At 46.1% G+C, this 24,584-nt stretch overlaps 1 protein-coding gene across 2 annotated transcripts in view; it reads right to left on the bottom strand.

The window, feature by feature from the left end:
- Positions 1 to 18,932: 18,932 nt before the first annotated feature.
- The window catches only part of LOC126920272 (iroquois-class homeodomain protein IRX-6-like), a 34,764-nt gene continuing 29,112 nt past the window's right edge, over positions 18,933 to 24,584 (bottom strand). For both annotated transcript variants that reach the window (XM_050730387.1, XM_050730396.1), the window contains exons 4-5: positions 21,576 to 21,880; positions 18,933 to 21,428 (exon numbers count right to left, since the gene is read on the bottom strand). In XM_050730387.1, the coding sequence (XP_050586344.1) occupies positions 20,506 to 21,428; positions 21,576 to 21,880 (1,228 nt within the window). In that variant the 3' untranslated portion in view covers positions 18,933 to 20,505. The remainder of the gene's footprint in view (positions 21,429 to 21,575; positions 21,881 to 24,584) is intronic.

Here is a 24,584-nt window from a genome sequence, read left to right as displayed (position 1 = left end):
ATCGGTAAATAAACGCGTCGCGAATCGCCGCGAGCCGCGTTTTCTTTCACTGACGTAACGAGTCTGATGCGATGTTACCGGTCACGTTGCAACCGCGATCGACCAGTACTCTCGCACTCGGACAATTCCCCCGCGATCGATCGCTAGTATAATAAGTACAGTTAATTAAAATCAGTGAACCGGTTTCGTTTAATAGAAAATTATAATGCAAAACTAATTATCGGAGCTTATTATGAAGTGGAGCACTCGACGATACATGATTTTTTTGTAAGAACATGTAAAGAGATGTCGTCAAGGATGATTATGATAAATAGGTGAAACACGTGTCGATATTATGTTCGATTATACGTATCGCGTAAATTGTAAACGACGTCGTTTGGAAACCATTTAAGAAACAAGGTTAACGATGATCAAAGGACGTGGAGGAAGTATGGTTGACCTAATTAAACCTGTTTGATGTAATTGAGTAAATTGGTAGGCGCTCATTTCGAACCGCGTTGGCTATTATAATTCAAAGTGTTAATGAGGGTTTCTGGTCGCCGCCAACGATTCATCCGCGGAGTGCTTCATAAATCACAATGGAGCGCGCTGGATATTTCTACGCGTTACGAAACACATACATACATGAGAATCGCATATTTTCTTCGTAGAATTTAATTCTACAAAGAATTCGTTGCAACTAATAAAATTCCAAGACGTTTTATTTAACGCATACGAGAAACACATAAATTATTCTACGTGTTGAAATACTTTCACGAACCATTGTACTCGCATGTGTAACATCTTTAATTACATGTCAAAAATCGATAGCTCTGACACTAAAAATGATCTTAGAAGTATCAAACTCATCCTTCCAAAGGAGGTAGGGTCTCGTCACTTTAAAGAAGACTGCGGCCAACACCTGGATCGAATAAAGAACGTCGATTTCTTTCGGATAGTTTCGCGGCGATTTCACAAGTGGATTCTCGTCTAGATTTAAAGACTCGCCGAGGCAGAAGCTGGACGATTTCACGGTGGTCTCAGACTGGAATTAGTCGAACAATTCGAGCGGGCTGCACAGTTCGCGCTTCCTCGGTGTCAGGCGGGATAAATTAAAGCGGCGGAGGACACGAAGAGAGGAGCTGTTCCATCGAGCCCTATCCCTTCTGTGTTAGAATGACGGATCCGTTCGAGGGGCCATTTAGTCTATAGATACCGATCTCGACGGGGGCACCGGGTTCTCTCCTATCGCTGGAATCTTAGGCGACGAGAGCTACCTTGATCAAAACCGCTGAGAGCCGAACCAACGACGTTTTCTGCGGGAACGAAGCCACTTGGTGGCTAGCTAGGCTAAAGGTGTTGTTTATTTCTTTGTTTGGACCCGGTGTCGCGTTTGAGAATAAGAATTTGTAGGCAGCTCTTGAGACTCGAAATTCCAGGATGTAACACTTTGGAGAAACTACCAATATCAAATGTTCGAAGTAGTATAGCAAACGTACAACTGTTCCAACTTAACTAATCGCCTCTTTATATTTCTATCAACGATACAACTCTAACCACGAGATAAACCAGAAATCTTGGCAAAGGATAAGGAGTTAGATTATTCCAGTAGGTGGTTACACGTTCCTTCATGGGACGGGAGGTAAGAAGGTTATCATTGTTTGGTTGCACGCAGCACGAAATAGGAAACGGAGAAGGTGGGCAAAATGGGAGGGAGATATTAGCGAAACAAATAACTTGGTAGGTTAAGGGTGTGAACGCGTTAGTGTATCCAGGGTCGACAACGAGATCGTGTTAGTTTCGGATTGGTAGGACACGCGGGAGGCCAGCGAAAGAGGCTTCGTGTAGTATAACCGAGTAACCAAGTGAGCGCAGTATGCTTGTACGCGGCTCATGGCAACTACTATGCGAGTAAGCGAAGCTTAGTCCCCCGTATTAGCATATGAGCGCTGCCTAATTAACGCCCCGACCACCGTCGCCGACGGGGCATTAAATAATGTAAACCTGGGACCTCGCCATTGTCTTACCTAAAGCCGTGCGTAAAACTCGGGTTAAGTCAGGGAGATTCGTTACCAGATTTCCAAGCGGCCTCCGGCTAATCTCTCTCCTGTTTCTGTCCGACTTTGGATAAATAAGAATCTGCAGTCGCTAATTTGTATACTCTGCTGATTGAAGCCAAATCGTAAGATTTAATATAATACGAAAGACGTTATTATAAGGTAAAATGGATGATGAACATTTTAGTTGACGCTTAATAACGTAGTGGCCTGATAATGTTTCGATGTAATTCAGAATTACGTAATGTACAATTTTAAGAACGTAGAAACATAAACGTAATAGATGTAACGTAACTTGAAATAAATACACGCAATGAACGAGTCTGACGAAGACGTCATTGCGATCAAATATGAGCTGTTCGAGAGCCACGTTAAACAACTCCGTGTCGAGACAAATAGAAACAAGCGATGACGTTGCAAGCACAAATCGCTTTACGAAACATTTTTTCCCCCAAAAAATAAATCTCATCGCTTTCGATGATCGTACGGATGTAAAAAAATCCAAGGGATGGATCGAAACGAGATCCCCGAAGAAGAGCGAATCTACGCGATCTCTGGAACATCTATGTGTTGGTAATACGAGCGAATGAGAGCGAGCCCGCGATACTCGGTCGATTTTCAAAGTTCGTGGCAGCGCTCCGTTGAACTGGTCGCAGCGGCATATTGTCAGGCGATAAAACGAAGCTGGCAGAAGGAAGGCGGCGGGAATAAATTTATGAATGCTGGAACCCGGGGCTGGCTGCATTCCACGCGGCCTGTACTCGACACACTGAATTGTCGCTCTCATTAGCGACTCGGCCCGTTCTTCTTTCTTCCTCTATCACCACCGTCCTCGCTCTTTCGCGCTCTTTCTGGTCGTTACGCGTTCCTCCGCCTCCGCGGAGTCCGGTATCCTCTTCGCCACCCTTTTCACCCTCCCAACTTCTGTTTCGCTCCTTTTTTTCCTTCGCTCCACCTCGGTTTCACCATCGTCCCGACAACCGATTGATATGCGTCGCGCGGCCTTTCGAGTTCATTTCCAGAACCGCGCTAATCTCGTCGGCTTTAATGAATTTTAATCGAGACACCGTTGCGTCGAGAGATCGACACAGCGATCGCGATGAGAACGCCCTGTTAATTGGCCGTCCCCCTCAGAGGGGAGAGAGTCGCGTGGGCGGATCATCAGGTTAATATGAGATCGTAAATGTACATTTACTCGGCGGACAAGTCGGAAGGAACGCGGCTGCCACTTTGGTTGATGTCACCGGATCGTTTGTATCTCATGGACGTATCGGAAACGTCTCTCTTCGGTGAATTAAGGGGACAGCGTTTGAATGTCCAGCGGTTTTCAGAGATGGGCAATCGCGATTAGGTTTTGGCAGCTTATCGTTGATTCGGGTCTTGTTGGTTAAATGAATTCCTAATGAGTGAACACGCGGAATATATGCTGGAGATGGGATACATGTTCGTGCAAAAGTAGTTAAACTTGTACAACCAGAATTTGATACACTTTAAAGATAAAACGTTATAATTAGTTGCTATGTCTTGTTCTGATTTCAAATACAGAATAATTCTGTTCATATGAACTCCAATTTAAGAGATATTTAATTAAATATTCGATTAAATGAATTTCTCCTCGTTCGATTCACTGGTACGCGCATGTACTACTATTATATAGACGAAAAATCGCAGATTGGGGAGAGAATCGGTGAATCCCAATTAGATGTATGAGTTGCGTATCTCTCAATAAATTCGTATAAAGCTCGATTACGTATGAAAGTACAAGCTCGAAGTATATGAAATAATATATGCTCTACAAAATTGTTTCGTTTCAACACACTGATAATGAATCGCAATAATACAGGGCCAGAAAAATAAAATAAAATTCAGCTATCTCAATTTCGTCATAGAGCCAACGACTCTGTCCCATAAATTCTGACGGCTTAAGTAACCTCGTTCAATCGAACGAAATCGAAGGGACACGAATTGTCTTGCGGAACAAGAAACACGTATAGCTTGGCATGGCGAAATCGCATTGGCCGAATTCCGCGTTGTTAAATCGCGCAACGGAGCAAACAAAAATACTCGAAGCCCTCCGTTGTACGACAATAATTCATAGGCGCGACCATAGAGAAGTGTATTGCGCCGGTGTACACGATCCGTGTGGCGGCCAGACAATGGCAGAGATTGCGGCGTCGATGGTTTTCCATGTACGGTGGCTTCGTGACACGAAACATTCTGCGCGTGCCTCTGCGCGTTCGCGTCGCCTCTAAATCGTCGCTTCCGAAGATTTGCGCCGATTCGCCGCCTCGTCGATAAATCTCTTACTCCCGCCGTTTCGTATTTCGCGCGTTCGCCCTTTTTTTTCTCTCCCCTCGGTTAATATCGTCGAACGTGAGCTTTTTTTTGCATTGTGAGCGCGCTACGATGCCAGCGGAGGTGGAAGAACGAGAGATTGATCGACGAAAATATTTCCAGTTATCGGTTGGCAAACGAAGGTTTCTAGGATGAGTGTCGTAGTACGTGGAGAACTATCGGTGCCGAGAAATTTTGGCGGGAGAACGTTAGATAACGTCGGCCATATTAGCATGGAATATGCAAATGCGTGGAATGACAGCGGGCGCATTGGCTACTTTAAAAAACAACCATGTACGAATCCAGTTCCGGTGTACCGGACGCGTATGCACACACCTGTGTCGTGACAGGCGATAAAACTTTCGCCCGATAAGTTTCGACCTTTTAATGCCGTTACGTATCTACCAGACTCGTCCAATGAATATGGATACACGTTTCAATTATATCTATGCTTTTAATGAACGGTAAAAATCATTGAAATATTTTTCAAACATAACTAGAAATATCGTACGACCAACTGTGAATAGCGTCGTTCTATTCGTCGTGAAAAGATATCGTTTCTAACAACCGCGAGACTGTCTTAAGATAGTCTTCGAACGAAACTCGCGTTATTTTCTAGGTCACCGAGTCACATCGGAGGAGTAAAAATTATGATACGGCCTCTTGGGAAACGGCTTTCGCTCCGGAACACACCAGGAAGATGGGTGAATGGAGATTCGGCTGAAAGGAGTCGGAGGACACGATTAAGACGTTTTCTCTCGCCTATGCAGATGCTCCTGGCAATGCGGATCATCGTAGGTCGGCTCCGCTATTCACGGATGAATCGGGGATCAATTATGCGATGTGAAATAGACAGCTTCTCGAACGAATCGCTTCCAGCGATTTCGATGAGCGGAAACGAACGTGACATAGCCTTCCGGCTATACGGAATGATCAGAGTTTCGTTAACGAAGCCCAGTTTTCTGCCCTGGTTGATTATATCGCGCTCTCGATTTATCTATTTCCGGATATATTTTTAACGATATCGCTATAATAGGAAATATTCTATTTGTAACTGTCGCTTTGACTTTTTTAAGGTTTTTAATGAAGAAGCTATTACGTTGATTTATTATAGTTCCTCTTATCCAAAAACTAGCGATATTAACTTTTCTAACAAAGTAGGCTGAATATCTTCTTTCTTTTCTCGGAATTATATAAATTAAAATGCGTGTTCCCAGTGCCGCGATCGGTTTGCGTCGTAAGATTATATTTAAAACGACAAATATGACAGAGCAACTCGATATAACCACGTTGATTATACTCGAAGCTTGATTAATTATTTCTAGAATTATCTAATTGCTTGACATTCGATTATGAATCTTTTTCATACATTAATGATATTGACATAAGAGAGTCTATATGAATAATCTGTCACATACATTCTATCATCGTAACTTTTAATTCTTGAGAAGTGGAAGAATATTATATAAAATACCTTAACTAAGGAGGATGATGTTAAGGTATTTTGATGTTATATTCGATTAAAAAAAAACAAAGAACAGATACAATCAGATATAAGAATGACATACGCTGTGAAATCGCTGTGAAAAGAGTGGATGGACGTCGGTTTGGTCGTTGGCCGTCTCAAATTTGGCGAGGAACCTTGGCCACGGACGTGCGCCACCGCGACGAACAGAAGGACACTTCCTTCGTTGCTGCGAACATCGAATACCTAATTGCACGCCACGTCGACACGGCCCGCCTCTTCGTTCTCGCTCTGCTAGGTGCCAGCACGCGTTAATGACGCGTGTGTATTAAAAACGCGGCCGACTTAAAATAAACGGGCTTGCGAGCCACGGTGATTGATGAGAGAATAGTGCGGCCGACCCGTTTCGAGCAGCTAGGAATCGCGGCTGGTGCTAAATCCCGCGCTAGCACGCTTCCAACGGATACCTCGACGATTTGTGCTCGCCTCGTTTGCGTCACAGACGCACAAAGCGACGTTGCGTTCGTTTCTTCCTTTTTGAACGAAGACCGAAGAAGTCACAGATCGTTTAAGTGCAAAGCGACAGTGCTTTTTGCAAATGAGGATATTCGCGTTAAAGGAATACGATTGATCCGATAACAACGAAAAGAAGGTAGCAAAGTTAGGTTGAAACCTATTTTTTAAGAAGTTAGAATTTAAAGAAGTAAGAATTTAAAGTAAGAATTTAAAAAGTTTACATCGACGGAGAAATATAATTGAGAAATACTTGTTAATTTGTTAGAAATATTCTTAATTAGAAGATTAACTGTCGATGATTAAACTATTTATATCGTTATGAAACGTCTATTAAAACACGATTACGATCAATTACTCACGTAAGAAGAAATAAATCGCCGATAAAAGTGTAACGACAAACAAACTACGACAAGCTTCGAACATCCGCGTGAAATCTGAAACACTAAGCGACGGAAGGTCGTGGTTGAAATGGGCCTGCGAGGCGCCACCACGTGACTTCCGTCGCGCGCGACAACCACAGATCCGTCAACGTAACGATCTTGGTGACGCGTCGGTTCTTTCTGTAGTGAAGACGAAGTAAGATGACAGAAAGGAACCGGTCGTTTGTCTGGCAGCGATCGTTAAGAACGCCCTTGCCGGCTGTCACGAATTATTCCGGTTATTTTAACGAATCGCGTCTAATTATTTATAATTAATAGACTCTCGACTGGGATAGGCGACGATCGAAGATCCGTCCGTGCATCGACGATATCGCGCATAATTTGTAACGTCGATCGTCGCGCCGGTCGAAACTCCTACCTTTGAACGCATTAATCTTCGTCTTTTTACCGGAACCAAAAAACTCGGGAAAGAGAATGTTCGTCATGGAACGATTCCATCTTTTTTTTAATGCATATTCCGGAATAGTTGACTCGGATTTCTATGATCTTCCGGAACGAAAACGTTCGTATTATTTATGATACAAAGTTCATTAAGCGAGAGGAATGCGAGCGTGGCTTTTCGCACGTGAAAGATTATTACCATATGAGAAAACGATTGAAAAAATAATTTGTGTATTGCGAGAGTTTACCCGCTGAGGAGGAACTTAGGAGGAACTTAGAATTTCAACAATTGCACATCGACGTCGATGCGACGCAGTTTAAATTAAATGTCACTCGCGATCTAATTATTCACTAAAATACTTTTATCTTTAGAAATTACAATGTTTAAATTCATCGTTGTTATACATAATTCCAAAATTGTCTAGAATCGTATCTGCCTAATTATTCAAATTGCGAGACAACTTTGTCTAACATACATATCATCCTTTTACTAACATCGAAACATTGAAAATTGATAACGCGAGCGTAGCACAATACTACGAACGTATAGTCGAATGAAACGAGTTCTGCTTTTTGAATAAAGAACATTGGAACCACGATGACCTCTTCCGCCGAAGTCTCGAAGAATTAAATCGTCCACGGCGACGGATGGCCGCGTGCGGTTTGCGTTCCATTTCCATTCATCTCGCGTGGCCGCCGCGGCCAATGTTGATTTATTTAGCCGATCTATTTCGCGTGGCTCATACATTTTAACGCGTGCATCGTTCACCTCGCATTGTACGATCCGTCATGATCTACGGATCAATGCTGATCGTCCTGTTTTCGATTCCGTGGCCACGGTCTCCGCGAGTAGATCGAGGAACGAACAGATTCGAGCGGGGAATCTTAGAGAAACTTGTAACGAAAAGTTCCTATGTGAACGGAAATCGAGAATATCGAGAATAGTTTACTTGTTTATATTGTATGTTTATTTGCGGATAAATGAAACCTTTGATGCACGCATAAACGAAATAAAAGATACGGACTGCGGATTTGTATGTATTTATGCGAATTTGCAAGATGCAAAATTACACGAAATGCGTGCAATACGCGAAAACTAGATGAAATGTAGAAAGTAGAGTACTCCTTGTAATTTTTATTATACAGCTAGATAAAAGAAATTAAGTTCTACGAAATTATATTCTATTTCGCAAATTCCGTTTAGAAAAATAAAGCACCTTGAAAAGTTCAACAAATGACTCGATAAAGGACTGACTGCCTTTAATAAATCACCGATAGTTTACCAATGCAACGACTAGACGAAGGAAGCTATGCTTCAGAATCCATCAACTTAACCCACTCTCCCCAAGTATGTCCCTCCATTCATCTTCGTACGATTGCATCCGCGATTTCAGCGGACCGCCAAAGTCACGAAAGGGGAGGGAAGAAGGGGGTAGCCGCGAAGGGCGTAACGACGACGTTACGCTGAAAACAGTCGCCATTGGCGGTAGGAAGGGGTCGTGAAACGCAGCAGATCAAAGGCAACGAGCGTCTTCTCGGTTGGAAGACACCGGTCGGTGGGAAAATATCATAAATCCACTTTGACGGTTCGCGAGTTTAAAACCTAGCCTGCCTCATCCTCTCTTCTCGCCGCGATTCTCTCATAACAAACGTCATTTATTTATACGCGCGCACGAGAGCGGAGGAAAGATCGACGGCCACGCTGCGCGTTGGAAAAAACGCGTTGCCACCCGTAAATCGCGGCGCTGGGACTGATATATATCGTGGACGAGGTGGCGCACGTGGAAAACGAACATTAATAGAACGACTGTTAGTCAGTGACATAGTCACCCCCGGCATCGGTGTATTACTAATTATGTTACGACGTGGCGTTGAGGATGTGTCACAACAAGCGTCGCCGGATGTAGCCGGCTTTTCGGAGGGTATAAAAGCTTCCTCGTTGAATTACGATTCTCGTGGCGGACGATCAAAGCGGCGTTCTCGCCACTTTAACGAGATCCCGCGTTCAACCTCCGACTCCATTATCTCGCGATGAATTCGAACCGCGATCTCGCCTCGTCGTCTCGGCCTACGTTGCTCTTGCGCGTGGCAACTGGGATCGTTTGAAGGATGCTGATGGAAAGCGGAAAATGAAAGGTCGAATGCGTGTCGTAACGTTCGATCGTCGGAAAGGAATGGATCAGGCGATTGGAAAGGGGTAGCTGGGAGCAGAGGGTGAGATAAGTAACGGCTAACTGAGATGGAATTTGAATTTTATGGAAAGATAAAGCATATAGCATATTCGAAGGTCTCCAAGTTTAACAGATGGTTCACTATTCGTTGTTAGACGAGCGAGATAGATTTGAAAGAAGGAGAAGATAGAACGTGACGGCACGATGGCCTAATTCTGAATATTCTAGGAGAAAAAATCGGTCGATCGGATCGCAGGTCTGGAATTCCGAGCTCTATCTTTTTCCTCTCGAAGAATGCTCCGACTCGACTATTCGAACCAGCGGATTTCTTACTGCTTAGTCAAAAATAATTAAACAGCGAGCCGTTAATGCGGCACTTGCAAGTTTTTCACCTCGAACGTATCTCGTTTTTTTACAAGAATTGAGCGTCATTCGATAACTCTAGCAAGCCAATGACGTCTTCGTTTAAAATATATAATTATACGAACTCTCTTCGACAAAAATGCGGTAAATAAGAAACGCAGCAGAGCAGATGCAATCCGGATTGTCAGGAAATTAGCATCTGCGATTACCTCGTTGACAATATCGAGAAAAAGGGAAAAACAAGTAGTTAGACAACGACGGACATCGATCGGTTCTCTAATTGCGCTTTTTACGGTCAATTATCTCGTTAGACGACGGTATCCCGCTGCTTTCAGAATGTTAATCCACGAGGCGAGGACGCCGTGCCGCCGGCAGAAGGCGGACGGTAACGTTTCTTTCGTCTCGGTATCGTTGCTCCATCCGCGGTCCCATAATCGTGGAGCGGCGAGGTTGGGCGAGATTCGAACGAGAACTTTTTCACCTGGGCCCCTACGGAACACCGGGAACCCCGCTGGCGTAATTAACATTCGGCACGTTTAGCCAGTCCTCGAGGAGCTTCTTGCCACCAACCGTATCCCCCTCGTTTCGTTCTGGCCAGACACTGATTGAGACGTGACCACGGGATGACGTGCCACTGCCGACTTATGTATACCGTGGCCCGCTAGCGCGTGCAACGCTTACGGCGAATTTCTGGGTTCATGACACTCTAACACGATCCGTACGATCGTTCGAGAATCGAAAAGTTGCTATTGAAATCCAATCGAAATAAATCTGACGATACTTTGAACGTTTCCAATGTCTAAATTCTAAATTTTGGAGTTTCAGAGACGAGGGTGATCGATTTCATTCGGCTACAACTTGAAAGTTTCTTGATGAAGATTTGAAGCTTGGTAGAGTATTTTATTATCTCGATAGAGAATTTTATCGCGTTAGGAGAAGAAAGAACAAGATGGATGAGTGGAAGAGACAAAGGTGAAGAGTTCGGTGCTAATGTTACGTTTCGACAGGATTTTAAAGCTTCTCAGGCAGGTTACAATAATACATTCCGTAACCTGACCTGAACTCCTCGATCTCTCGGCAAGAATGCGTTCCGTGACAACCGATGCGCGTCTGTTCTTCGTCGATGGCATCCACATGTCACCAGTCCTTGTCTGTTGCTACCCAACGGTCCCATGGATCGTGTACTTGGACTGCTAGAATTGCTTTCGAGCTGTAACTCATGTCTTCTGCTTCTTTGTTCGGATTCCAACATCGGCTACACGATCGTTGGGACGAACGTCGAACCTCATTTGAGTACGTCAATTAACCAGGTTATCCTTACTCATACGTTACGCTCGGGGGCACAAATACTTCTTTTTCTTTGTCGATCGTACAGTCGTTGAAAGATTTGTATTACCGCGAAATGAGAACAGTTTGCTGACCTTTAAACTACATCGAAGTAGCGCTGTAGTCTTTAGAACTTTAAAAGCTAAACTAAAAATTAGTCTGCACGTTTGCCCTATAAGACGAATCAATTTCTTCGCTTCGTTCATATTCCGCAGAAACTCTAGACAGGACAAACGTTCGTTTCCCTCCCACGAAGCGATCCATCCTCCGCTGACTGATCCACGAAGCGACCAAGGTAACCTGAATCGATCGACGTGAACGTCCAGAGGATTGATTCGTCATCCATCGGGGCCGCGGCTATCGTGTTTTTGCCCGCGATCCCCCGACTAGTCACCAGTCATCTTCCACGTCGCGTCGTAGTTTTCGTGTTCTTGCCGGACGCCGTCGTGGCTCGGTCCGAGTCGTTTAATTAAATACAGTTTTTCATCCGGTAGGCCGAATCCGCGGTCGCCCCGCTGGGACGAAGGGAACCGCGACCGGGGAACGCCGGCAAATAAATCAAAGGAGGAACGAGAGAGGAGGCGAGCCAATCCGTCCACTATATCGTCTTCCTGGAAGGCAAACACCAGTCGTCGATGTAATTAGTGGACGCGCGTGTCCGCGCTAACTTTCCTTTCGATCGAGCTTCGATCGAGTATCGGTCGAGCTGTGCAATAAAGAGAATTTGCAAGAAAACTGACAATACAAAATTTTACTGAAAGATGCGTGTACTTTGCAGTAGAATCTCAACATTTGAATGATAGCATCTGAAAATTAGTTTTTATTCTTAACGTTGGACGCACATTGGATATGCAAATCGGGAATAATCGTTAACGAGAACAGTGAGGTGGCAGAAAATTCAGGAGAGTTTGAGACTCGTGGTAATGGAAGGAAGGTCGATCGAAGAAGTTTATAAAAGTTCGAAAGAGATTAAAAGTCCCCCGGTTGTCAGGCTTGCCTCAAAACAGGGAGCCGTCGCGCGGAGTCGTTATAATGATTGATGTCTTTCATATCCAAAACCATCTCCGACGAATGTTCTAATGCCTCGTTTCACCAGGCAGCGTTTTACACGCTGCAACGTCCTGTATAATATATAGGGACTAAAAAGCAGTAAACTCTTAAGCTGCTGGAAATAACGTGGAACACGTAATAATTTTCAACATTTACATACTATGCTCGGTGTAATAAAATTAGAACTTTATACCCAACGTGTGTAACCAATTCATCTACCGAAACTCGTTAAACGTGACATAAATATATATTCGTTGATGCAAATTACTCGTAAATGAAATTGTGTGAATTAAGGTATACCAATACATTGCAAGGTCAAAAATTAAAAAGAGTCGCTCTTAAAAGTAATTTATACTATTACGTACTTCAGACAAGAAAATTTCTTCTACTTCCAACCTCATAAAGCTACCCTATTTCGGTTTATATTGGCAACTTAGCAACACCCTATATATTCAGTAGCGAAAGACTCGTAAATCGCGTTCCCCCGACTCTGATTCCGAAAGCATTCGAGGAAGCCACATAGAGCTACGCATCAACGTTCATCCCGGACGATTAAATAAGTCATATCGTCGCGGTCCCTAATGAAGCGCCGCGGCATCCTCGCGCGTCGTTCGACGTCGGCTGACGCGGTCCTCGGCCAGCGGTGAACCAACTTCTTTTTCCTGCTGCTCCCATCTTCCAGCCTGCCGAGAGGTCCGTGCCTTCTCTGCCTGGCCGCGTGCTCCAGACGCAGTATTTATAAACAAGCAGGAGAGCACGCAGCCCGAGACAGATCCGTGGAAAGAACCTACAGTATGTTGATTTTTGTTCTTCGTTGCAAGCTGCGGTACAGAGTCGATCTGTTTTAATCGATGATATTCGAATTGGCAAACAAATTTTTTCTCGTCCCGTTTGAGGTTGGAATTTCTCTACACGAAGTTAGTTTACATAAAATTTTGAAGAAATCGGCTATCGTATTAAATACGGCGACTAGTTGATTTCTAATAGATAAAAATGATGTTTCTATGGAAGAATGGAACATTCACGAATTTCTATTATACCATCGTTCAGAGATAATCTTATTTCAACCTCGATTGAGTTCTCCAGGTAACAAATGGATTCTCCTTTCTGGCATCGAAATAATCATCTCGACAATTACGATTACGCAATGACGTAAACTAGTTATCGCTGTCGGTCGTTAATTCATCTTTTAACCGTCGGCCGTGTTTCCATCGGAATTCCGTACGGAGACAGGCCGTTAACCGCTTAAAAATTGATTCTATAGCAGCGGCAAGGCGAAGTCCGACCGTCCTCTCACGTTCCTCTCTAAACTGTAGCCGCTTTGACAGACTGGCGGCTGGCGTGAAAACGCTCGCCAATTAACCCGCGGTGAATTATGCACCGCCCCTTTCCCACTAATTTAGTAGGTGACTTATGTCGTACTTGCCAGCCGACAAGCCCCGGACGAATTCGAGTACCTCGCTGAACGGTAAGCTTCCTTCTGCTTCTTCTTTTTCGTCCTCTTCTCCTTCTTCTTCATCGTCGTCGTCGTCGTCGTCGTCGTCGTTGTCTACTTCGTCGTGCTTCTCTTCTTCTTCGCCTTCGTGGTCGTCGTCTTCTTCTTGCGGTTGATACTCCTCTTCTGTCTCTCCGGCTCGATCGCTCGACGACGAGTAGCGGCCTCGGTGTCGCCAGCAGCCGGACATCCGGCAACTCGCGAGCACTCCTTTGAAGTCTTTGAGCGACCGAATTCGCGGGATCGTACGCCGAATGAAATATCGCCGTGGCTCTTTCTACCCGTCGAGCTTCCAGCGAATCCTTAGCCCGGATATACGTCGAGACCCGCTTACCGGGGATTACTTAGTTTCTCCTCGCAATCGGTTTATTGCGCGACGAACCAAGACCACGGTCTTTAGTCGCGGCTCCTCTACAGCTTCCGAGAAATTTGCTCGCCTTTTTTGTCACAGCTACTTTCATCGAGAGATTTTTTTCTCCCTGTCTCACGCCATCAAATTTCTATTCGTGGTATTTCTGTCTAAGCGTGGCAACTCCAAGTATTAGAAAACAAATAAATATTCGTTGTAATACTTCTCTTAATTCTCGCGTAAATACTCAAAATGCCGTGGTTGTCCAATAACAGTGTAACTAAATTTGAAGATTTAACGCTTAAAACTTTGGCTAAAAATACTGAAAGAACGAATGTATTAGAATCAAGTACTAAGTAACGAAAATCCATCTTCAGATTTGCTAAGTATATCGTTTCCAAAGGTTGCAAGGAAGCAAGAGTTCCCCGAAAGTTCTCAAAATGTGGTCTCGCGAGTAAAAGTCGATCGGTTTCCATTCGGAACTGTGGCGAGCGAACGAAAAGACGCGGTGGAAGGGAACAGACACGCGACTTTTTCATGTAATCGCGCAGGAAGTCGAAGAGTTACTGCCTGCCGTCGGTATTCGGCCATACGATGGTTTATTCAGGAACAATAGATAGCCCCGCGCAGCATCCGGGACCTACGTCGAAGAGGAGCGGCCGCATCAAACATTCGATATCGGGGCCACAAATCGGGAAGCCAGACGTCGACGATATATTATGATCGTCGCGGACGTCCCCGGTGTTCTTTACCGATTCAGCTGCTGTTACTCGAGCATTCATGTCGGAGAAGACGGAGAAGAGAAAAAAAAAGGACGAAAAGAAGGAAAAGATCCGCGAACTTGTTCTCGGAGGTTTCCCTATGGCCTGTTTATTTCATATTGCGTTCAACGTCCTCCACATCTGACGAGGAATCTTGTATCTGGCTCTGGCTTTGCAATTCGTATCGTCGAGCAATTGTGCAATCGCGATAACTTAATCTCCGATACTCGAATACGGAACAATTCCTGTGTAATGCTGTTACGTCACTTCCATGCTTGATAATCTAGGATAAGATAATAAATAAACGTTTCTCTACGATTCTCTGATATGCATCTATTCGCGATGAAATTTTTCCAGATAACCACTTCTTGACGGAGAACGGCTGCTCTTGCACAATCGATCTAATATTTTATATCGATGAACTTTTTAAATTTCCCAATACCAATAAATTTGCACGCACGATAATACCAAGTTTGAAGCAGATAAAGTTTTACAAGTTGATGATCATTGTGCAAGAGAATCTTGAAAGACGAGGATCGATAATATTCTCATTTTCGACTGGGATTGACTACAAAATGAATTACAGATCATAGAACTTGCGTAGACGTTAGACACAAAGTCTACGGCTGAGTCTGAGCGACGATGAATCTTCGAAAAAATGTTCGGGCCAGATTCGTAGAAGCGACAGGTAGCGAAGAACGAGAGGCTCGTAAAATTCGGATTTGCCTGGCCGCGGCGGTCGTTAAGAGAGAGAAATTCAAAACCGTCTTGCGATGGTCTCCGCACGATCTGACTTCGGCCGCGGTGCCCTTTTCCACCTTGCCCCTCGGTTCTTCGACGCGATGCTCTTCGAGAGTAATCTACACGGTCGCGGGGACGATCTATCACTCGTACAACGAAACTTTGACGCGACGTCAAAACGCGGGCCCGTTAATTTTTCATGTCGTTTCACCCGGAACTCACGCCGTAACTGCAGCGTCCCGCCCCCTTCGCAGCCTGATGCGCGTCTCCTCAACGCTGGTCCAGCAAGTTGTTTCGACGTCGCCATTCATTATTCACCTCCTACACAGCCACGCTACCTTTCGACACACGGCACGCAGTTGCGCGAGAATACGACCAGGGAAAAGGGACGATCGTGTGTTTTACAAAAACAGCTCAACTTCGTTACAACGGGGTTGTTTCTATAAACGAGAGACGCACAGTGTTGCAGTTGACGGAAACTTGACTTGGACGTGCATCACTTTTGAATTTTTTAGATCGTTCAAATGGTGAAAAGTTGTAGGAATTGGTCTTCCATCGAGTTGAAATTATATTTTGCGGAACTATGTTTCGGATTACGTGTGCAATATTCATGAGACATTGAACAAAATTGAAAAGGACAAGATTAATTACAGGAAGATACGACTGGGCACAACGAGAATCGTTCTATGATTGCTTTCGATATTCCCTGTAATAAATCGCAAAAGCTATCGCTTTCACCAAACCGCTCCAAGTTCAAAGAGAAAGCGGGTCCCGGGGGATTCGCAGCGTCACCGAGTAGAGACTTCAATTAAACCAACGTAATAAAAAAAAAGTTACAAAGTCGCGGAAGCCTAATAAAAATCTTTTCCCGCCTACGACTCCGTTAATTACCATAAGTTAATTACAACGACGTGAAAGCAGAGCCACCCCCTTGCGTCGACTTGCCAACCTCCGCTCCGCTCCCCTCGTCTAAGCCTAGTCTTGTATATGTATCGTATATATATCCGTTAGCTACCACCACTATTGCCACCCCCTTTGCCCACTTTCGTCATATTTACGAGGCGAACTTTGCTTTAAGCCTGCCGATGTTTTAACTTTATCGCGACCGAAGTATGATTTTACGAGAAGCCCGCGGGCTAAATATGCCCGCGTCGTAAAATTAACGGCGTTTCCATAAAGGAATCCGGTGTGCTTGCGTTAAAACTCGATAAAAGCCAATAAAGCATCGCCACGGAGAGCGCAGTTTAGTATAGTTTATCGTCCTTCCCCTTCACGAACTCTCACGAGCTGGTGTCCACAGTTAACCGGTGCCAACCTGCGCCCATTTGCAGCGTTCTCGGATAAGACTTACGAGGATTCTAAGGAAGGAGAGTTCGAGGACCTCGCGACCTACGGATCCCGATCCTCCGAGACCCGGGAGGATCTGGTCCCTGCGCTGTTCGCGAGGAGCCAACGACCAGCTGTTAATTTTTATTGGCTCTGGGTCGAATACGAAAGTTATCGTATTCCTTGCTATTACCTCGTACGAAATCTGTTAAATCTCGGAGAACACTGCATATCCCGTATCTTTAAAATCCTGCGTCAATATATTTGAGGTGAAGTTCTATTTGCTTTTATACAGTAAAGCGAGCGAAAAATCTGCGATGGATCCTGTCGAGGGCAATGTTACGTAGAATTTGTTAAACTACTAGGAAACAATAAACTACAGAGAACATTACCGTGAATAGTTGCGTTAAGGGAAAATTTGATTGAATAAACCTGCGCTCTTAAACTCGAAAAACCTTGCTTTAGGAACTTTGCAGAAGAACCGTAAGACGCGATCGGTCGGTCGCAGGTTGTAGAATCGTCGCACGCACCAAGAGTTCGCGCAGTGACCACGACGTACACGTAAGATAAGTGGTCGATTATCGTCTGTTCGTCGGGTAATGCCACTAAAAAACAGCATCTCCGTTGGTCGGCAGATAGTGTTGTCTCGGGTTAGTACTCGACGACACGATCATTTTACAACTGAGCTACTATATATTGGTAATGGGTCGGCTTTATCTGGTAACTCGGTCCTGTGTCCCGTGGAAACGTTGCCTTAGACTTCTATCCCCCTCGTACGTACACACCTGCATTTTTGCACATCGGTATCTTTATGGTAACATAAAACGGGTTTACCGAGCAATTTAAATGCCGTTCGTCGCATTAACCGCGCGCCTTAATAGATACATTTTTGTAATTCTAAAATTAGACGCTCCACAGCGCGAGCGAAGAAGAGTGAGCAATGCGCGCCATGTAATCGTATGTACCGACAAATTAATATCACTCGTTAGATTCCCTGGAAAGCACGTTCCTCGAAGTTTCTCCGTGAAAAGGATAAAAAGAATATCGCAGGAAATATAATTAAGGAATTGAATCGTACGAAGGTTCGGTAATACCTGCCGATCGCACAACTTCTTCCATACTTTAAAAGCTTGCGACGTCCATTTCGTTCCAATACTCCAACTATCTGCCCTGTTTACCACGAACGAGAATACTCGTCCAATTTTCGTAAGCAACGCACGCAAAAGGCAAAGGCCAAGAAAGAGCGAGTGTCGTAGCGAGCAGAGAGAGCCGAACGGAAAGGGACACGAACGTCCACATAACTCTGCGGGATCTAGCGAGCGGGGCACGGAGGCAGGACCAGCACAACAACCCTTTGAAGGTTTATGCCGATTCAGGAACGAGTTGATTCATGAAGACGGGATGGACCTCCTTGGGATCCGCGGCTCGGTGCCTCCAAGGCCGTGGCGGGTGGTCCCGCGGCTTGATTTCTTGTTTCCTACACCACGCTCGATCTGGCCTGCGTTCTCCACTATTGCTTTCTCGCTCGAACTCGCCGAAGAACGCGACGGAAGAACGGATCGAGCATGGTCGTAGGACAGTGACAGAGGGAACCAACGACGGGAGAGGGCAAAAGAAGGGAACGAGGCCGGCATTCCCCGCTGCTGCCCGTATACCTATAGCGATTGTCGATTTAAATGTTTACTAATAACCAAGCTTGTCCCGCAACCACCCAGAAGTCGGTCGCTTTGCATTTTTATAAGTACATCTTACGGCCGGTTCCGAGAACGAGAAGACGTTTCATATTCATCCGCCGATGCTGCCGTCGCCGACCGACTGTCCTCTCCTCTCCGTGATACGAGGACTCCTTCTGGCGCGTATTGTCTCTCTGCTCTCGATGCATTCGCCCACGATTAGCCAGCCACCGGTATAATCGTTCGCGTTCCATCGTTACTCGTTCGTAAGTCGGATCGTTAGGACGAACGATCTGTTTCGCTGAACGTTGGTGGTATACGCGAGAACACGTTGGATAAATTCTTCGTTTCCTTTGTATGCAGCTTTGGTAAGTTTAAAGTGAATTATCGGCAAGAAATTATGTAACGGTATCTGCAAAACTGCTCACCTTTCGCTGATATACCTGGAAGTATCCTTCGTAGTTTCTTCTCACAGATCAAGACAGCAATAGGGGATCGAATGATCGATCGAAGGTACAAGGGATGGATGGGTAGATAGGGAGGAAGAATGACGAAGGCTTTGAGAGACGTGTTGTTTTTTTTTTTATAATGATTCGTTTATTGCGAAAGGACACAGTCTGCAAGCCATCTGCCAATGTGGCATCAACGAGCTCGCGTGAAATTTTGGACACGAATGACTAAAAGGTGATGGCGATCGTTCACTCTCGACATGACATGATATGTTGACAGTCGCTGCGCCCTGCGGCTGTCGCGTCTCGTTTAACGAGAACACCACGAACCTCCGACGTAGTATCTCCGAGTACATTCGTATTTTTCCCTTTACCTTTCTGGAAAAGCTGGACACACACACCACCCTGTGTCGCGAACAGATCGGAGCGCGACACAAGTTCCAGGTTCTGTCAGATTACGGGCGGAGTCGGGCGTGTTCGACGATAGAGCGTCGCTTGCGAAATCGACCGAAACAAAAAAGTCGGAGATAGGAAACGAATAGAAGAAAAAATAAAGGGAAAGAAGAAAGAAAGAAAGAAAAACGCGTGGCGAACGATGCGTCGTCGATTATTATTATCACGATCTGCGACGGTTTCTCCAGGATTCGTCGCGCTAAAGCGCTCTCGAACAATAAATAAATAATACTTACGTACGGAGAAACTCAGGCGCAAGACGCACGCTTTCAACGTGGTTTTCCTCGCACGGATTGTGCTCCTCCGTAATCTGTCACAGTAATTAACGATCTATACACCGTCATGATCGACCGAGTTTACGTGAATCGATAATGTTATAATAAACATCGCGATAACAATAATAATAATCCATAATAATAATAATCATAATAATAATAATAATCGTCTTCGTCGTTAGTATGAATTATGATCTCCAATATTATAATAATAATATCGTACCTACTCTACATACAATACATACACTGGCCGGACGTTCTCTACTGGGCCCTCTCTACTATTTACAAACGCATAAATAATTATTAATTATTATCGTGTATTTATATATATAGTATTCTTTATGTATAATATTACTGCATAGTAGACACGCCTAGGATAGTGTATCTTTTTTCTTCGTATTTTTTTGTCTTATTTTCCTTTTAAACCGCGATTAGCTGCGCCGCTGCTCTACGGAAGAGATAAACGAGCCTACCATTCCATCTTTCCATCTTTTTTTTCATCTATCATCGACCGATTTCCGACCTTTCTTTCTCTGCTTTCCGACCTTTCTTACTGCGGACAGAAGAAAAATTCGCGACGAAGGACGAGAGAAAATAGGAATCAAGGAGAGAGGGGCAGGATATACCAAAGGATCGAGGGAAGCGAAAGGAATCCAAAAGGCGAAGAAGATAATGTGAGAGAGACAGAGACTAGGAACGGTGGAGAGAGATCAGGGACTTGAGGGGCAGTACATATCATGTATCTCGTTCCGACGTTCTTCGTTCAGTTACTGTACACTAATTACAAGAATGTAGTCTCTGATTATTATTGTCATACACACCACACAACGCGCGAACGGCTGCGCGGCGAACCGTCCCTCGAAACTTCGATTAATAGTAATTAGTCCATCGTCCAGGGGAATCACACTCGCCCCGGTGACTTGAGCTCTTGCGTAGACGGTAGGCTTCCGCTCGGATGGGGCGACAGATCGGACCCACCGGAGGACGTCGTTGACGACGACGAGGGAGACAAACCCGAAGTCGCGGTGGTCAGAAGCACGCCGCCTCCACCGGGGACACCGCTAGCCCCGTTGATCGAAAAAGATTTAACATTACCACTCGCTGACACAGCCGACGCGGAGGTCGTCAGTATACTGGGAGCCGTGGAAGGAGGCATCACCCCACTCAGACCGCCCAAGGTTCTCGAATAAGTTTCCAACAAGGCCATATCTCCGGATCCAAGGTGAGAAGCACCGTAGAGGTTTCGGTAGAAATCCGGGTGCCGAACGAACTGCGTTCCCGAGTGCATAGCTGGATGAAGGGGATGATGAGGTGGCAAACGACTCGCCAGAGGGCTCACCAGCTTTCCGCCACCGCCACCTCCACCTGCGACTCCACCACCACCTCCGCCGCTTCCGCTATAAGGAGACGAGAGACCAGTCATCGCGGTCGGTGTAGGACTCTGCTGTTCACCGTCTTTGCTCGCCATGTCGGCCAAAGACCAGATCCTCGGTTTCGTGGTGACCCCACTGCCCGTAGACGACGCGGTTGTGGTCGGTGGAAGATGACTACTGGGCGGCGTGCTTTCCGGGGAAGGATGGCGCAGCAGTCGACCATGAGACGACGCAAGATACGCGGGATGCTGAAGCTGTAATGGATGCCTAGGCTCCCTCTGATCGTATAGGCACTCCGGGCTATCTGGACCGCTATCTGCTCGCGACTCGCTCCATTCGCTCTCTGTTCTACCTTGGACACCGGTGGACCCACCGCTAGTGCCAAGAGAGTCCATCCGATGGGCCGGTCGTTCTCCGTCCTCGCTTGATCCGGTACCCGAATCCTTTGAGTCTGTGGCAGAGAATAGGATTTGTCTTTGGGCAATGAAAGGGGAAAGGATTGTCGGGAGACGACGCGTTTTGTTAGGAGTAAGAAAGGGATGTATAGAATCGATGAAAAGGTGGAGAAAGGTAGGCGGATGTTTGCCATGATTCTTACCTAGCCGGTCTTTCTCGTCCACGCTCTTTCTTCCGCTGTCGTCGTCTTCGTTGTTGTTGTCCTCGTCCTCGACCCTATTCCTCGGCTCCCATGTCATCTTGTTCTCTTTTTTCAAACGTCTCCGCGCATTCGCGAACCACGTAGACACCTGAGTCAGAGTCATCTTCGTGATAATGGCCAGCATGATTTTCTCGCCCTTTGTTGGATACGGATTCTTCTTATGATCGTTCAACCAGGCCTTTAACGTACTCGTCGTTTCCCGCGTCGCGTTTTTTCGTCTGGCGCCATTTAGATCCATCCCATAACTGAAACAGATCAAAGTAGGCGGCTGTTCAGTATCAAAGTCTATCGTCCTGTCCCCGTTTCGCGTTAAACTTTCAGTTTTCCTTTCCGAAAAATCAGCGATGTCCTCCTGTAAAATCGAGAAACCTATACGGGATTAAACACGTTTCACCGGCCAATACTAAAAGGAGACTCCAGGCAACCAATAGAACCAAGTCTTTAACAGGAGCCACTCGTTCATCTTTTTATTAAATTCTTCGACATCGGTCGCTTTCATCGTCGTACGATGCACGTTACCCGGATGTAAGGCGGTCGGGAACGTACACAGGTCGCGATACGTTATACGAGCGAGTTGGATAACAGAGACACATTGCGGGGAAGAGGGGAACCGGAGGAGGAGGAGAAACGTAGAAGAAGAAGAAGAAGAAGGCAAAGCCTCCGGTGGAAGCTCGTGTCGGGAAACTTATCCAATCGTGAGGCTCGTTACGCCTCCCCCCGGTGCTCGGTATAAAAGTCCGAGTCCTGCTCGGTTAGAGGAACGATATAAGCGGGTAGCTACTACTTTCATCCCGAGAGCAGATCTCTATCTAACGGTTTAAGCTCCTTCCTTCCATCGCGGTCGTAGAGGAGTGAAGTGGAAAGGAGCGTAGCAAGAGAGAAAGAGAACACGATTCGTTTCGTCTCACCCTTCGGCGCGCCTCGCCCAGGCCGTCCGGAGCGACCGACCCCCTGGGATCCCATTACTAAAAGACTAACCCTTATCAAAGATTAAACTTCGGTATAACTGCTGAATCGACGGGATCGAAATTAAATTTTCCAGCGGCGAGCACGGCTGGGAGATGCTTACTCCCTTCTTCTTTTTCCTTCTTTGCTCGGCTCTTGGCTTTTTTCCTTGTTCCACCCCTTGCGACATCTCGACATCTTTTCCAACGTTGCGGTCTTCCGCCCTGTGTTCTTTATTTTCTCTCCTCTGACGTAAACGGATGAATATATTTTCTTAAGAGTTTTAACGTATCTTTTTTCTTTTCTAAGGACATACGAATTGGACAAAATTTAAGAAATTTCTACCCACGTAAGATCCACCCTCGGCGCAAAAATACGAAACGACGAGATACCGTTAGTCGAAATCCCAATAGACTCGACACGGAAGCTCACCTTCGTCGACGGCGATGCCCCGTGACGGGCAACCGCCATTATTGAGCTTCATTTTCACCCTCTTTCGTTCCAGCGAGCTGGGAAGAAGATACGGGGGAAGAAGAGAGGCAGGCGTGTGTGGACGCGCGACTGACGTGTCGACGGATCGAGCGGGTTGGGGAGATGGTCGCGACGGGATGAGATGGGAAATTAATAAAACTGTCACTTATCTGCCCCTCCCCGGGGCAGGGCTACACGCGCTATCTGCCGTCTCTTCTGTCTTCCTTTCGCCCCTATCTTTCCGTGCCGATTGTGTTCACTTCGCGGCCCCATCTGTCTCTCTCTTCCACCGTTGTACCGAAGTCTGTACGCGGGATTCGCAGCAGCTGAAACGAGGCGCTAAACATTTCAATTTGACATCACAGCCGCCTCCGCGAGAGTGTAGATGTAACGTGGTCGTTCGCGAGCGCGCGCACTCATACACGCGCGTTTCTCCCAGGATACGCTCTATCCTCTTTGTTCTCTAGGCTATCATATCCTACGTTCTGTCCTATCCTATCCATCCGGCAAAAGCGTCGAGGGTCGAAGGCTCGTACACGCGCGCAAAGAGAGCGAAAGAGTGGAGACGGCAAACGGGAGAAGTAGGAAGAGACGGAGGAGGAGAGAAGGAGGCGAGAGAGGTGGGCCATAGCACGGCGCGGCGTACCGGTGATACAGAGAGGAACAGGAAGATAGAAAAGTGGCGAGAGAAAGAGAGGCGAGGATGGCTTAACTCCGGTCTGTTTGCGAGGAGCAAATGGCGTTCTGCAGTTATTTTAAAATTCAGCCGGTGGCAGGGGGTGCGGATCGGATTAAAAAATCAGAGTGGAAGCTTGTTTCTCATGATAACAGCCAGCCGCCCCCGAGAGCGGGAACTGCTGCTGCTTTCTACCGATTCCGTCTCCCTGCCAGCTACTGCCAACCCCCCGCGTTTGTCGAGCCTCTATCTCTCTGCCTCTTCCGCGTCCGTTCGTCTCTCTCTTCCACATTTCGTTTCTCTGTTTCCTTTTCCTCTTGTGTGCTAGAGCGCTCCAACTTTTTCCATCTCTTTCCACACGACGCGACGCGATGCGACGCGACGCCTCGCTTCTCTGTAACGCTTCTCTTCCAATCTGTCTCTCGCTCGGCCTCCGGTATCGCCATACAACCATCGCGAACGCATACACCAAAGGGCATTTCGTCGACCGCTTTAAATACGGCCGCTGCATGCGCGCCAAACCGTTCTCCCGTTCCCGCATATAGAGACGTGTCGTGTATATCTATATACAAATCGTATTATATACGCGTATATAGGCACAGCTATGATCGTACGTGCGAGCCAGATCGGCCTCTTTCCTCTTCTCGCGCGCCAGGGGTTGATCGCATCAACTGCTTGTTTCCATGGCGATTGCTAATCGGCCCGTCCTTCGCTTCCCGTTTCAACGTCGCGCCTTTGTTCGCGTTCCTCGCGCCCGCCCGGGGGTTAACGCGTCAAGCTACAGGCAATCTGCCTCCAGAGGTCCCAATAACTTTATCCGATTCTTCCCCTACCGCTCAGCTGCCTATAAATACTCC

This window comes from Bombus affinis, chromosome 1 (genome assembly GCF_024516045.1).
Source record: "Bombus affinis isolate iyBomAffi1 chromosome 1, iyBomAffi1.2, whole genome shotgun sequence".
Lineage (NCBI taxonomy): Eukaryota > Metazoa > Arthropoda > Insecta > Hymenoptera > Apidae > Bombus > Bombus affinis.
This window is presented reverse-complemented; position numbering and strand designations above follow the sequence as displayed.